General features: G+C 35.6%; 1 protein-coding gene across 1 annotated transcript in view; it reads left to right on the top strand.

Moving 5' to 3' along the window:
• Window positions 1-15,741, top strand: part of IRAG1 (inositol 1,4,5-triphosphate receptor associated 1) — a 60,575-nt gene that overhangs the window by 40,060 nt on the left and 4,774 nt on the right. The window contains exons 12-22 of the mRNA XM_031505074.2: window positions 138-728; window positions 2,532-2,610; window positions 5,044-5,164; window positions 6,006-6,036; window positions 7,108-7,248; window positions 9,307-9,438; window positions 10,201-10,342; window positions 11,026-11,075; window positions 12,626-12,733; window positions 13,925-13,992; window positions 15,369-15,488. Of these exons, the coding sequence (XP_031360934.2) occupies window positions 138-728; window positions 2,532-2,610; window positions 5,044-5,164; window positions 6,006-6,036; window positions 7,108-7,248; window positions 9,307-9,438; window positions 10,201-10,342; window positions 11,026-11,075; window positions 12,626-12,733; window positions 13,925-13,992; window positions 15,369-15,488 (1,583 nt within the window). The remainder of the gene's footprint in view (window positions 1-137; window positions 729-2,531; window positions 2,611-5,043; window positions 5,165-6,005; window positions 6,037-7,107; window positions 7,249-9,306; window positions 9,439-10,200; window positions 10,343-11,025; window positions 11,076-12,625; window positions 12,734-13,924; window positions 13,993-15,368; window positions 15,489-15,741) is intronic.

The following is a 15,741-nucleotide window of genomic DNA, read 5'->3' as shown; positions in this document are numbered from 1 at the left end:
TTTGTCAACTGCACACATTCAAAAGCAAATGTCACTGAAAAGGAAATGGCTTTTTAAAAGGAAAATCTGTCCTTGTGCAGGGGAAAAGAAGAATCCTGACTTGATTCTCTGTTTCATGTGTGTCCCTGTATTTTCAGAATGCTGCAAAAGGATTAATTGATCGAAGGCAGAATGATCAAAGAAAGATTTCTCAGGGAAGGTTGGTTCCTCGTTCTGCTGGCTTTGAAAACTCCAAAGAGAAGCTCTCAGACCAAAAGGAAAACTTTGATCCACGTAAACATATGGATACTTTACCTAAATTCTCCCCTTCAGCTGGTGATGGTGGCAGAATGTCTCTTAATACTTGCATGAATGTTTGTGAAAATGAACTTGGAAAATCATTCCTCAAGAAAGGAAAAGAAAAAGATGTTCCTTTAAGAACCCATCTACCAGGACCAGGAATAGGAAATATGGACTCAAAGCTAAAAATTCCTGTTCCAGAAATGAGGGACCATAAAGTTCCATGTAAACCAGAGTTTAAACTGTGTGGACTGCGTCCTCCTCTATTGCGGGCAGTGTCCTGGGATAGCTTGGAGCCTGGACAGAAAGAGAAAACCTCTTTAAAATTACCATCTGAGGAAGATAAGAGCTTTCTTGGAAATAAATCCAGCAATCAGTTAAAAGCATTCAAAGACCTTCAAATCCAAGTTCAGCCAGTTCGAATGCAGAAGCTAACAAAGCTCAGAGAGGTAAGTCCTGTCATCAGCTGAATCCTGTTAGAAAAAGTAATTTTCATACCCTGCTAAACTTTCAATGTGTCTAGTATTATTTTTATCACTGCAAGAAACATAGAGTAATAAAATGGGAAACAGTTTCAGCATAATCAATACAGATTTGTATCATGCTTTTCCTTTGCAACTTTACTAAATTGTAACCTGTAAGGACATTCCTTGGAATTACTCTATTTCTTAGTTCTCTTTAGATATGCATCCAAGTGCACTGTGGTACTTCAAGGTGTATGTATGCATGTGCTCTTGCCTGTTTATATTTGCAGGATCACAGAGGACAGGAAATGGGTTTGTAATGATTAGTTGATTATTGAAGCTTCTCAGAAAATATCTCAAAGTGTTCAGAGCTGTAGAACTGGGCATCTCTGACAGCAAGGGCATGTAGAGCATGCCCAGACTTACAGTTCCTAATTATTACCTGCTGCAAATTTATCAGCTTCTAAATGAATAATCTGTTGTTAAATAATTTCCCAAATGGTTAGCAATTAAACCCTTGGAAAAAAAAGCAGAAATTTAATGAAATTATAAACCACCAAAAGAAAGCAGTGAACATGTCTCTATGGCTAATAATGATTAAAAAAAAAAAAAAAAAAAAAGGCAGCAGGTACTTTCCTGAACAGCCTAATAAGGATATTTTCTTTCAAACTCAGTAGTTAGTATTTTAGGATGAATATAAGGCTGACAGGTGAGGAACGCAAGTTCTGAACTTTGGTTAATTCATTCCCATTATATTGTTTGGGAATGGCAGCTTCATTATCCAGCTTTTCCTGTTGATATAATACATGTATTCTTAGTGTGTATGTACTGAAAGTTTTGATTATAGGGACCCTTGGGCCATTTAATTACAGAAGTTCTTCCCTGTGAGGTTTGTGAGGCCCTGGCACAGGTTGCCCAGAGAAGCTGTGCCTGCTCCATCCCTGGAAATGTCCAAGGCCAGGCTGGATGGGGCTTGAAGTAGCCTGGGATAGTGAAAGGTGTCTCTGCCCATGGCAGGGGCTTTAAGGTCCCTTTCAACCCAAGCTATTCTATAATTCTTTAATTTTATCATTTTGAATTACCTAGAAGTTATTAAGCACAAATAACAGAATCAAACAATTATTGCAACATAATCTATAATTCCAGTTCGGAACGATTTGAGCTCTGTCTTCAGTAGGAATTATCTACTCATAAACAAAAACAGGTATTTGTGAATGTAAACATATATGAGAATATGAAAGAAAATGAGGAGATAATAAAAGGAGAAATAAGACAACAAGGTATAATCCTTGAGAGAGCATTTTTTCTTACCTGTGAGAAATAGAGGTAGAAGACAGTAATAATGAAGCATCCCAAGCTCTGGTCTTGATAAAGGCAAAGTGGCAAAGTCTCAAATGCAGGATTTTCTGAATTTCTTCTGTTATCTGGGATACTTAGTTATACTGTGGCTACATCCAAAACTACTTTTTTCATTGTCAGTTACTAAAGCTCTCACTTACCAAAACTGTACACATCTGCTTGAATAAGGGGCACATTTCACAAATCTTTGTTTGCGTGACAGGGAATTTTTCTCATTAATGCCTGTATGAAATTTGAAATATGTAATATCCTAGAGTGCATTTGAATTTATTTGTATCCGTGTTATGTAGCATCTGACTGTAATGTAATGCAAATATCTCTATTATGTTTATTAACCAAAGTAAATGTTTTATTTACTGTTGATGTGGCAGGGATATTTAAATTGAGATGAGTGGTTCACTTACTTAGAAATATTGTTTCTCTTCACAGGAGCATATTTTGATGAGAAATCAAAATTTAGTTGGACTTAAACTTCCTGAACTTAGTGAAGCCGTGGAACAGGAAAAAGGTGCAGTATCATAAAAACTGGAAGGAATGTTTGCTATACTCTGATTTTTATAACTGACTATTATGGGGGGGGCGGGGGGGGACGACAAGGAGAAAAAGTCTTAAAATCTTCAATTGCAATAATAGTTGAAGCAGTCATGAAGAACAATAATAAATTACTTTTAAAAACAAGAGAGACCAATATTGGAAAGTACCTCAATTTCTCGATTATTTGAACCAAGAAGATATTAGATGTTATTATAACCAAGGGAGAAGATGCACATGTGGAATGGAGTCTGGCTTGTACCTAATAGTTGTGGGACTGAAGTATCAGTAGCTTTCTGTAAAAACATTTCAGCAGTGATGGATTAAATGGATGCAACTTCTGCAAGATATTATGGTCATAAGGATGAATTTGATCCCTGGGAATATAAATAAGATATGGGATACTTTATTCCTTTTTTATTTTAGTATATGTGTGGCAAGCATTGAAATGGCATTTTCACTTCTGGAGAAACTGACTTCCATGTCAATGTGAATGAGAAAATGTAAGGCCAGAAAAGAATCATAAAGGTGTTTGTAGGATTGGAAGAATATGCCTTACAATAAGTGGGATTTTTTTTAACCTCAGTTTCTGTGATTTTTAAGGAAAAATAAAGGAAAATGCTTTTTTAAGGAAAAAGCTTAAACTATTCATAAATGAGGAAAAAGAAATCTGGCACCAAATATTTTCTCCAATCTAACATAAGCAAAAAATATTTGATGCCTATAGTTGCATCTAAAAAGATTCAGAATGAAGAGCAAAGATATGAACCTGAGGATAATTCAACATGTGGAAGAATTAAATAGCAGTAGTGCTTAGATAAAATATTTAAACCAAATATATCAACCTGAAATATTTAAGCCAAAACTATATATTTGTTTGAAAGTAGTTAATTCAGAACTTGCTCAGTGTGACATTAACTGAAATGAAGATGGTTACTATGAAGTGAGCTGAAATTGATTATTCAAGATTTAATCCAAAGTCAATTTCGATTTTTTTTTAACACTGTACATTTTGCTAATTCATACATTTGCACTGCGCCTAGCTCATCAGCCTTAAAGTTCCTGTTACACTTAGAGATGGTTGAGATACTACATTTCATGTTATGTCTGGAAATGGACTCATCTTCAGTCTGAATGAATCAAGATTAAAAGAGATTTCTTGTTCTCTATATTTAGTGATTATGTCTTTGAATTTTTAGATATGATAATATTATTCCTGTCTGTTAATGTATAATTTCCCAGAAATTATTTAGCAGACTCCCTTTGAAAGTATAAAATAGTTGCCATTTTACCAGCCTGCTATGTAATTTTGGCAGGTTTGGAAGTCTTGAGGAAAACACTGTGAATAAGATAAGCATTATTTTATCCAGCTTCTCAACATGGATCTCATGAGTATCACAAGCTTTTTATAGTCCAGTAAGTTATCTAAATGGTAGCCAGAATATTAAGAGTCAACTCCTTGTCCTCAGTGGAGAAAACAAGCAAGGAGTCAAATTCTTATAATTTGTTAGGGAGACCTACTTCCTTACATTGTCATAGAAGCCACATTTTCAACTGGAGTGGTAATTTTGCTTAAACAATAGGAAATAGTCTGATACTTCATTATTACTGTTATGAATCCAATGTACTGTCTTCATCATGGTTTTTATCAATGACAAGTTACTGTCACCATCTGAGTAAACACAACAGCATCTACATTAGATAAGTGGGATGCATTAAATCTGGAGACACTGTGGTGTCAGGCTGGATTTTATGGGGATACATGTGACTGTTCTTAAGTAAATACTGGATTTTTTTTAATATAAAGCAAATGCACAGAACTAAAATGTAGCTGGAAAGGATCTCCTTTTCTGTTCCATCTTTCATGTTACTGCTCTCCAGATTTACACACGAATTATATGGCAAGTCTAAGAGTCCTACTGTTAATCTTATGAGTAGGAGAACTGTTTAAAGATTCCTTCCCAAGTCTGAGATTCAGGCTGGTGACTCTGCCTTTCCTACAGGAGAGTATTCCATGAAATTCTGGTAAGACAGAAGGTGATAAGGGAACTAATATACGTGAAATTAACTAAAATGAAAATACAGAAGCTAAGTAACAAGAATTTTTAAAAAGTGTTAACCATGTTTTGGTCCTTAGGAAGGTGACAGAATCAGAAAATGCAAGTATAACCTTTATATCCTGTTTCAATCAACATACAGTGCAAACAGGTATATGATATAATTTATAAGAATAAATGGTGTACAAAATCTGTAGTATGGTATATTACACTACGCTTCATCTTGGCAGGTGGGACCTAAAGCCTTAGAAAATGACAGTATTCTATTACAAAATCTCAGCTAAAATAGTCCAGAAAATAATGTGTGACTTTTCAAGTAACAGAATTTTTTTTTAATTGCAAAATGTCTTTAGGCCCTTCACCTCTTCCTTCCCCGACTGAAGAGGAAGAGACAAAGAACAGCTCTGATGTCATGCCCAGCATTCCTGATGTATTGCTGCGAAAACTGCGAGTGCACAAATCGCTTCCAGGAAGGTAAAAGCTCATTAGAAGTGGAAACACATAATCCAGGAGAAGATATACTAATGGTCTTCAGCCAACTTCCCTTCCCTCCATTCATACGGAGATAAATTGTTGCATTTTAAAGTGTGCAACACAGCTTTACTGAAAAAATTTGGGGAATGTACCAGCTTCCAATAACTGGCCAAATTTTAAAATTAGTTTGAGAGTTCTACATAAAACCTTAATTGCATGCTACAAGTAGATTTTTTTACAGGTTTTTCCACTCCTGGTTTCCAGGACTGCTGCTGCAGATATGTACGCATATTGAAAATATTATTTCTCACCCCCATGAAAATAATCAGGCCAGATGATGCTTTCCAATGGTAGAATTTGGACATGTAAAAATTCTGCAGTTTTTCTGCAGGGGACAATTTTTAGGGTAACAGAGTTTATTTTGCAAAATGAGTTGAAGGACTCACTTGTGAATTCACTAATTTGGACTTTCCAAGACATTAAAACAATTCCAAACTTATTCAGCCAAAAATAATTCCTCCATTTAGCCACATGATTAGGTACCAAAAACCACCAGAGCCTTCAGTTATCTGAACTGTCAATAAGGATTCTCTGTGCACGTGAGATAAATATTTAACATTTATGGTGAAGGAATTGTTATTTACATTATTTTATATAAATGAATGCATGAGGTGAAGAACTTCTGAGAGACCACTGCTTGATTGTAACAATACTGAAAAGTAGTAGGAAACTCTTAAAACTCGAACATATATTTTGTTGTTCTTTTCAATTAAGTGTTAGAATACCTTTGTTTTTAGAGAAAAAACTCATTAAAATGTGAATTTTTTACTTTTATTTCTAGCTCCCCACCACTCACTGAAAAAGAAGTTGAGGTAAGTATGTTATTATTTTAGACATGTTCCAATTTTAAGTGATTACTTTAAGTCTAAGTGTGATTATTAGAATGAGTTAATATGGTGATTTTTTTACCTCAAAATATATTTCTCATTTTAAAAAACCCCACATTGAACTCATCAAAGTAGCAATTTTGTGAAATAAAAGCAACAGAAGTTGTAAAATGACAGAGTAGGAAAACATTTGTGTTTTTCATATATATATATAAAATACGAATTCACTTTGGAAATAGTTTTAATATTCTAAAGGAGTAAAAAAAATTGAGATTAAATAAGGTCAGAAACTCAGCATTTTAAATTGCATTTTTATTAGCTAATATGAGCTTTGGGGCATTTTTAATAATATCCTGCTGTTAGTTTACATAAGTTTTACTTTCTCAGTTCAAGCCAATAATTTTGTTTGCGGGTCTCTCTCTAGCTTGTAGCATTTGTTTCTTGTATTTTTTAGAACACATAGCAGTCAAGAAAAAGATCTTTGTTTTACAACACTGAAATCTACTGGAGCTGTTGATGACTTTTGCTTTAAGTATTAATCCTAAAAAATAATGAGTCTGGTAAAGAAAGAAACAATCTTTAAAAGCAGGGTGCAAGAGAAAAAAAAATGTTAGCTCTTAATCTTTTGCTGGCTTCAGGGGTAGGTGTTTATCCCTTAGGTAAAACAATGCTCATGGTGAGCTCATCCCTGGACTTCCCCTGCACAGACTATCTGTTAAAAAACCTTGGGGACCCTTGGAGGAAGTCCAGCTAGAAAACAGATCCATTGTGATTCTGGTGCTTCTGGTAGGCTGCTTCCTTCATTATGACTGCCCTACAGAGCTCCCAGAAAAACATACAGGAAAAGAGGCAGCAATTCATTTAATATTCCTATTTCAGTGGAAATAAATAGACATGATTTTTCAAAGAAAACAAATTTTAAAAGAATTTCAATTTTGTGTTTCAATACTTATTTAAGCAGCAAAGTCTGTTAAACACATACCTTATTCATAAGTTGTTATTGAAAATTATATTACTGTGAGACTTACTGGAAAATGCCTTTTTTGATCCAAACAGAATGTATTTGTACAACTCTCCTTGGCCTTTAGAAATGATAGTTATACATTGGAATCTAGAATTCAGCAGGCAGAGAGAGAGAGAAATCTTACTGAAGAGAATGCTGAGAAGGAACTGGAAAACTTTAAAGCAGCCATTACGGTAAGAAAGTAGAGGGAATTCTTTTCCTGAACTATAGTGTAAAGGAAAGTGCACACATATTGCAAATGTGTTTGGCTTGTAAATTCAACCCCAAAAAGTCATTTTCTGCTGCTCAAACTCCTTGCCATGAGCTGCCTACTACTCTCTGAGAGAGGGCATCTTCTGCCAGAGTGAGCCAGCATTTGTGGAAATGCCTAGGGGATGCTTCCCTTGGTGTAGCAGATTTCAGGAATAAAGACTTGGAGTTTGCTGTTCAGTTCTTGATATAAGTTTGTGACATAGCTAAGAATATTCTGAACTGCAGTTGGAGCACTAATCCTTATTCTCCTGAGCAAGACCTTCTTTAGCAGTAGATTTGAGGTGTCCAGATATGAGAGATACCAAAATTATTTGAAACCTGAATCCTGAGATCTGTAACTTGAAACACCTCTTAGCTGCAGGTACTAGAAGGCATGCTGTGTGAAACTGCCAGGAATACTTAAGGAATAGGTCCAATCTCAGGCTCAGGTTTTGGGCCTGAGTACACTTTCATTCCAGCTGTTCCTGCTGCTCCTTTACAGCAGTAGTCTTGAGTACTTCCTGTCAGCATTCTCTGGGTCTTCTAACTGGAATGACAAAAAATTGCTATGATGTGTCAACTGAAGTGCTGTGCATGTCTTTGTGCATAAAGGAAGGGATGGTTAGACACCAGGCTGATCAATGAAATAGCCTTAGACCCAGCATTCATTATTGCAAGGAGGTGCTGCCATTCTTATAAGAATAGCGAGGAGAATATATGATGCTCCCATTTACTTTATCATCAGGTAAGAAAAAACACCATTAAAGACTATGATCTTCACATCTTTTCATCTAGAATTCCAAATCTCCATTTTCAAATTATTGTTTCTGTAAAAAAAATGTTGAGAATATTTTGCTGCTCTTCACTCTATTCCATGTGTAAAGAGCAAGCAGAAACATTAAATCTCAGGGTTTTCAGACTGAAATAAATCTGTTAGATTTGCCATGTATTTCTGTCAAGAATCCCTAATTAGGCACCAAGGTTCATGTTGCCAGCATGGGACAGATGTGATTAGGATTTTCTCCCTTTAAGCAGTTCACATGCTACAGTCTGGCTTTTACAAGCTTTTTTCATTATTTGTAACAAAGGGGAAGCTGTCTTCCCTATGAAAGCTTTTGTTCTGGACAATGGAATAAACTAACAAGCAATTAAAAACATTGATGACTTCTGTAAAATCTCTGTCATACTAGACCTATACTTGTCCCAATCTTATTGAGTGGTTATCTTCACTTCTGTAGGACAGGCACATATTTTACGTCTCAGTGACGGTTTTACTTGTTTTTCTGATTTTTAATTAGTCTTGTGATAATTGATGTATTATTCAGAAACGTAATTTCAAGAGAAAGCTAATCTACATGAATTTGTTTTTTTGGTTTTTTGGGGTTTTTTTTTGAGAAAATAAGGAGGTTACAGTTGTCAAGAAAGAAAAAAAAATTCTGAAATTCTGTGCATGATTTTTCCTAAACAGATTTCCTTATGCCTTTTTGGTTCTTGAAGTCAAATTCTGGTTACAATTTATTATCAAGGTAGCATTGCAATCCTTGAGACTATAATGTCTTATTTTGAAAATAAGTGAAGTATCATGGAACTGAAAGAACATGCGTGTCCTTCTTAATACTTGTGCCCAGAAAATTAAAATGTCCTTTGTCCCTCGGCAATCATTTTAACATGCTAGTTGAAACGAACTTAGCATTTCTAGAGTTCACAGGTAGTGGGGAATGTTTCACTATGGATTTCAGAAGGGAAAGTATCACAAATGTACTAAGCCCTCTCCAAATGTTCCCTCTCTAACTCCTCAAACTGTGTCCCTGCAGCTTGCAGTGAAACACCAGGGCAGCAGCACTCTGGGCTAGGTGTGGTGGCAGTGCTGGCACCCTTCTGGGTGTGCCAGTCTAATCTCTCCATGAGTTCTGCCTGGATATTTCTACCCCATTTTGGGGCTCTGGCCACTCCATTTGAACTAAAACCATGCTGATAAAGCTGCTGTATTTTTGCTTCAGTCTTCAGCTCACTTGTGGCACCACTATGAGCACAGGGAAGCCTACCAGAAGCTCCTGGAGGATATTGCGGTGCTGCGGCGTTTGGCTGCCAGGCTCTCGAGCCGTGCCGAGATGGTTGGAGCCGTTCGCCAGGTGAGGGCATCCCAATGTTTACCTGCATCCTGGATCCATGGGTGCACTCTTTTCCAGCCTGGGCCAGAGGTTACGTTCACCCTCTGAGTTTTATTTGCCATTTTGACAGATTAAAGACGTCTGTTGTAGTGTCAGGTAACACACCACTGCAGCCTGGAAACAGAATTCCAATGGTAGAAGATTGCCCATTAAGCTATTTAATACCTGTACAACAGGAGCATATATTTTATTCAGAACTACAGCTGCATCACAATAAACTAATTTCAAATCAGTGCAGCACGTAATAAAAATAATAAGAAAAAAAAACTTTTCTGGGTCAAAAAACTCATCTAATTCAGTCATCTGCTTTTGGCAATAGTTCAGTCAATTACAAAAAGTATGAAAAGAGAGTGAGTATAAATAAGAACACATCAATACCCTCCCAGATTCAAGAATGTTCCCTCTGCCCTCTAAAGTTAACAGATTGATGTCAGTGACTAAGACCTTTGAGGGTTTGAAAACAAATGTGGTATACCACATAAGTAATCAGATAGGCACCCAGGCAGGGTGTCTGAATATATGACAAAATAAATTATTATATTCTGTGAAATGCATATGAATTGGCATTTTCTTCTATCTTAGGAATTTTCAGTCATTAAGGCAGCAATATTTCCTTAAGAACAACTCCAGATTTAACCCTGACATGGAGAATACATATAGAGGCAAATAATTTCTTGGAGATGTGTAGAGGTTACCTGGATGTTTCCTTCTCTTCTTCCTTAGGAGAAGCGTATGTCAAAGGCAACAGAAGTAATGATGCAGTATGTGGAAAATTTGAAAAGGACATATGAAAAGGATCATGCTGAACTAATGGAGTTCAAGAAACTTGCCAATCAGAATTCTAGCAGAACCTATGGTGCATCTGGTAAAGAAAAATCAAAATTTAAGGGTTTGTCTTGCCTCTAATTCAGAGAGATGTGGGTGCTATTAACAATTTAAAGTAAAGTATTGGGAAACCTGTTCATAAAGTTCTGATCTATGGGAACAGATTTTTAAAAGTTTCAGAAATAAGTTAAGATGTTTCATATGAGCCATACTTAATGCTATAGTAAAGTAATTTGAAATCACAATCACTTACCAAATTCTTATGAGATCAAATCATATTTTCTCATGGCCTCTTACAAATCCATGTACTCTGTACAATTTTAATGCAACTACCTTTTAGGTCTAGATGAAGGCAAAATTTCATTATTAAAACCACTTTTTTCTTTTTGCAATCTCTTCTTTCCTTTGCTGGAAACTGAAATATAAGGATTTTAATTTGCAAGACCTTGTATATGGAGGCCAATAGTGGGAATTTTTTTTTTTTTTCCTGATTCAGTGAAAATAGTACTGATTTGGTTATTTGCAATTATTTCAAATTTCTTGTGCAGGTGTAATTGAGAAGACAGCTGAATGACAATACCGTATGACAATAAATATATGATCACTTACAGACCCTGTGTAAATATACTGTATCTGAGTTTGAAATATAAGCAAGGTTTCTATTAATATTATTTAGACATACTCACTAGTCTAAGACTGTTCTTTATTTTTATTTCTGTGCAGAAGATGGAGTTCCTCGTTCATCTAGATCCATGTCTCTCACTGTTGGAAAGGTATTTCTGCAACATAAAGAAAATGAACACTTTATGTAGTGAAATTTATCTGTGTGTATACACTCAGTTCTTTAGGCTGTGCTCAAACAGTGCTGGTAAATGCTCAATATCATTAATGCACTTTAGCGCATGTGCTTTGCAATTTTGTATACATGACTTAGTATGGCTTTGTGCAATAATGGTATTGCCTGATGGGAAACTCTAGTGTTTTATTTATGCAAAACTTCCAAGTGCTGGAGATCAAGTCTATCACAAAACTTGCTAAAACAGCCAGGGATCTGGGAGGCATGAGTCTCAGTATGACCATTAAGAAATTTGGTGATCAGGTGCATTATACTCAGTCTACTGTTTATTTTCATATTTTTATTTGAGTGGGTTGTAGTTCTTTAGGTTTAGTTTATTCCTGCCACCTCTGTTTGGTATAAAGAATTACAGCACAGAGCATGCAGAGGGCAAGAGGGGATTTCAGAATGAGAACCCCATAGGTTGAAGCAGAGGTCTCAAAGACTAAATTTAACAGGGACAAGTCCAAAGAATATAGAGAAGGAGAAAAAGAACCTGAACACTGGAATGGACTGCTTACCATAGCTGCTGACTTCCCAGTGCAGTTTTTCAGGAGCACATTAAATAAAACTTGTTAATGAATAGGTATGGTTAGTTTTGTCTAGAACCAGAATCATGGTGTAACTCCTAAGAATTCACTAAAGCTGTGTTTAACTCCTTTCCTGTAAAGTTGTCTAGAGCAGAATCTTAGAAGTGTTTGGATATGCACTAAAGCAAAACTGTTAGATGCTGTAAGTGTTTTGGTGTTTTACTTAGTTGGAAACATAGATTTTACATAGATTTTATAGGATGAAGCAGTTGTCTACTTACCAAATGACAGCAAAAATTTACATAATCTCTGCTTGAACTAGAATATATTGCTACAGCTAGCATGTTTTTGTCATAAGAGAATTTTTATGTTTTTGGGAAATATAAGCAGTGTTGCATGATGCTATCTAACAATTTGGGGCTGGGGGAGAAGGGACTGTTCTTTTGTGGAAGGAATGCATGTTTTTGTTTCAGTAAATGATAATTAATATGTTTACATGTAATTAATATATCATAGTGGGTACAGAATATCATAATAGGGACATAGCAAGATAAGAGTTTAATGTATGAATTCATTATTTCCAGTCATTGTGACACTGGCACTTTCTCCAGTATCATTATGCATCTGCTTTCATCAAAGATAAAGGCCTGTGATAAGAGCTGACAATATAAACTCAGAACATTTCTGTTGTGTGATTTACACTGCTGGGCTTTCAGTATGGATGGAAAAGAGCAGCATCTCTGTGCCACACCTCATTTCACATTGAACACTTGCCATACCATGCAGGACAAGATGAATTTCTGGGAAAAACCACGACCTTTTATTTTACTTTTGCTCCCAACTCTTCTTTTCCCAAAGGGGACACTGACCTACATCTTTGCCACACAAATTAACCCACAGAATTGTTCTTCATTCTGTCTTGTTGTATGGTAGGAAAAATAATTGTTGTTTCTCCCAGAATATGCCTCGAAGGAGAGTCAGTGTTGCAGTTGTTCCTAAGTTTAACTCCTTGAACATTCCTGGTCAGTCACCATCAGCTTCACCTATACCTTCAATGCCATCCCTAGTAAGTAAAACCCACATTTTAAAGTTACCGGTTTTTGTCTAAACCACTTTTGCATCGGGGAAAGCTATAGTTATTGGAAAAGCAAATCTTTTCATTGATTTAACTTGTTTTGACTCCACTCTGGGTAAAGGGGATGAACAGAGGTAATTCCTGTTGTGTAAGGGCATATTGCAATCTCCATGAATGATCCCTTTGGGAGCAACTGAATAGGGCAGGCTGCTGATTCACAGGCACTGGACATTGGTGAGGCACTTTGCCTTTTAATCTGAAGTAACATGCAGGAAAGAAATAATGAAAATAGCTGTACCCTGTAGAAGAGAAATTTTAACCAGAAACCACAGAACACAGCTGGACTGCTGTTCTTCATTGCCAAAAGTCCACTGAACAGACATAAATCTAATGAATGTACAGAAATCTACATGGCAGTAATTTAGAGGTTCTGTGATGATCTGGGATCAATGGAACCATCAGCCTCTTTATTGAAATTTTTTTTGGTTAAACTTTAATAAATTAAATGAAACTCTAATCTGAACATAATAAATCCATGCAAATACTTTGGAGAAAAACTGCAAGACATATTCACTGTTCAGAGATGAGCTAAGATGGGACATAAAGTTATGGAGTTTTCTGTTAAAAATACAGGATTATTTAAATGAGGGTTTTGCTGAGAAGCTAAATGTATTTATCTGTTTTACATGTAAGGAAAGCATCTGTTTGTGCAATTTATTTATTATGCACTCAGAGTCTATTGCTTCAGGAACCAGGTGTGTTTGTTTGTCATGGTTTATTATTAATTATTTAGGTTTAAAATTTCCCATTGAAAACTTAATAAATGCATGTTCCTAGGATAATAGGAGTCAGAGAATGATTTTACTGGTCAGTGATCAATATATGAAAGAGAATGTTTTCCGGGGAAAAATAAACAGGGTAGAAGGAAATGTCAGAAAATTCTTAGTGTGCAAGTCCATTGTGTACTCTAGTTAATGAGAAGAATGTGGAAGCACCACATTCAAGATACTTTGCTTGTGAGTGTGGGAAGGAAACCTAAGCAGCACACTGCCTTTTTCATTTTATTGAACACCCATTTGAAATTAATTAATGAATTTTAATTGGTATTTAGTTATTTAGTCATGGATGTTAACTAATTAGTGAATGTAACAGTTATATGTAACAGCTGTGTTTTACTTACAGTCTGAATCACCCAGTAATGGAAGGAGCAGCCTAACATCTACTCCTGCTCTGCCAGCACTTCTAGAAAAGTGAGTTTTGTCTAGGTCATCTCAGTATCTATTAAATGATAATACTAAATAATAGTTTAAAAAATCATATTTTGAAATGCTGTGATATTACTACTAGCGGTTAGAATGCTTTAAACATGCAAATTAAAAGCTTTCAATGCATACATCACTACAGAATATCGAATTTCACATATTTTAGATTAGTGCTGAGGCAAGACAAAATTTATCTTATGTCTTTGTTTTACCTCGTGCTTTACTAAGACTGTAAGTATGCAACAACTGAGAAAACAAAAATGGGGAACTACAGCACTGGCTGCTGCTATTCAAAAAAACTCTGCAAGATCTAGACCATCTTTTGGAACTGCACAGAAATTCTGTGAGAAAATATAACAGCCATAAAACCTTATCAATATTTCACACCTAGGAGAAAAAACAAATCATGTTACCAAGTAACAGAGGCAGAACTTGAAATTCAAGTTTGAGCCTAAGTGTGTGTACATGGGCCAGCTGGTCTAGTAGTGTAGCATTACCCAGACCAGCACAGTTTTGTATGTTTAAGCACTTCAAGCTTATACTCATGGTTTATTTAAAGACCAAGTGAAAATAATGTTTATTGTTAACAGGCCTTGAGAAAAAGTCCATTGCCCACACATGGTGTCAGGTTGAACTAAAATAGTTCAACCTGATTGAAAATAAGGAAAATGAGACCTGCAAAAAGGGTGAGATTCCAAAAGTTGAAATGGAATCCGTTGCTGAGCTTATTAAACCTTGACTTTGATAGATCTACTATATCTCAATCACTTAAACTCTCTGTCCCAGATAAAATAAATGACAGGAGAGCACTGCAGGAAGACAGCAATATAAAATAGCTTCTCTTCAGGCTAACTGCTCCAAACTTTTACTTGAGAAAAGTGAGGCATGTGTATTTTTTTTAACCTGTGCATCAGTTCAGCATATAAAGTCAGCTCAGGAGAATACTTACAAGGCAAATAAAAACAATGTTTTGTTGAATTAGTATTTGATATTACTTCTGTTATGTTCCTCCTATGTAGCAGGTTACAATATATGAGTTTTAGAAAGTTGAGGGAAATGTTTTCATGAATAGAAAATAAATGTCATGCATGAGCCAGGAAGCAAAGACTCTTTTCTTCTTTTTTAAAGAAGAATAAAAAATATACTTTTCTTACCTTAGAAACATAATAATAACTGTTCTTAAATCACAACATTCTGAAAATAATATTTTTCTTGATGTTCAAGTTTTTCTTTTGAATGACATTTCATTTCTCCGACGTACATTAAAAAAGACAAATCATGACTCACAAAATTGCAGCATGCTCCAAATACAACACATTTCCCTGATGTTGTTTTCTACCTGTCTGCTTCTTTTGTCTTGGCAGTGGGAAGTCAAATGGAGAACCTGACTGTGAAACCTCAACTTCTGTGCTGACACAGAGTGGGTTGGAAGAGATCAGTCCTGAAACTAAAGCCAAGATAGAAGAGGAAGCATATAACAAGGGGTGGGGATATTTTTTGTCAACTAAATCTGTAAATATGTGCTACCAGATGAGGACATGTGTTTTTAAAATTTGATTTTAAATACAGTAGTTATGTTGTTGGTGTCACAAAATTCCTTACACATCATATTTTGGGGCAATTTAAAACTTTGGGATCTGTTTCTGAATATTAGTTAAAGAATTTTGCATTATGTGAAGAGTGAGACAAATTTTGATCCTCTCCTGCAGAATCCAGTGTGACATTTGACTTCAGCAT

Source organism: Lonchura striata, chromosome 6 (assembly GCF_046129695.1).
Source record: "Lonchura striata isolate bLonStr1 chromosome 6, bLonStr1.mat, whole genome shotgun sequence".
NCBI classification, from domain to species: Eukaryota; Metazoa; Chordata; class Aves; order Passeriformes; family Estrildidae; genus Lonchura; species Lonchura striata.
This window is presented reverse-complemented; position numbering and strand designations above follow the sequence as displayed.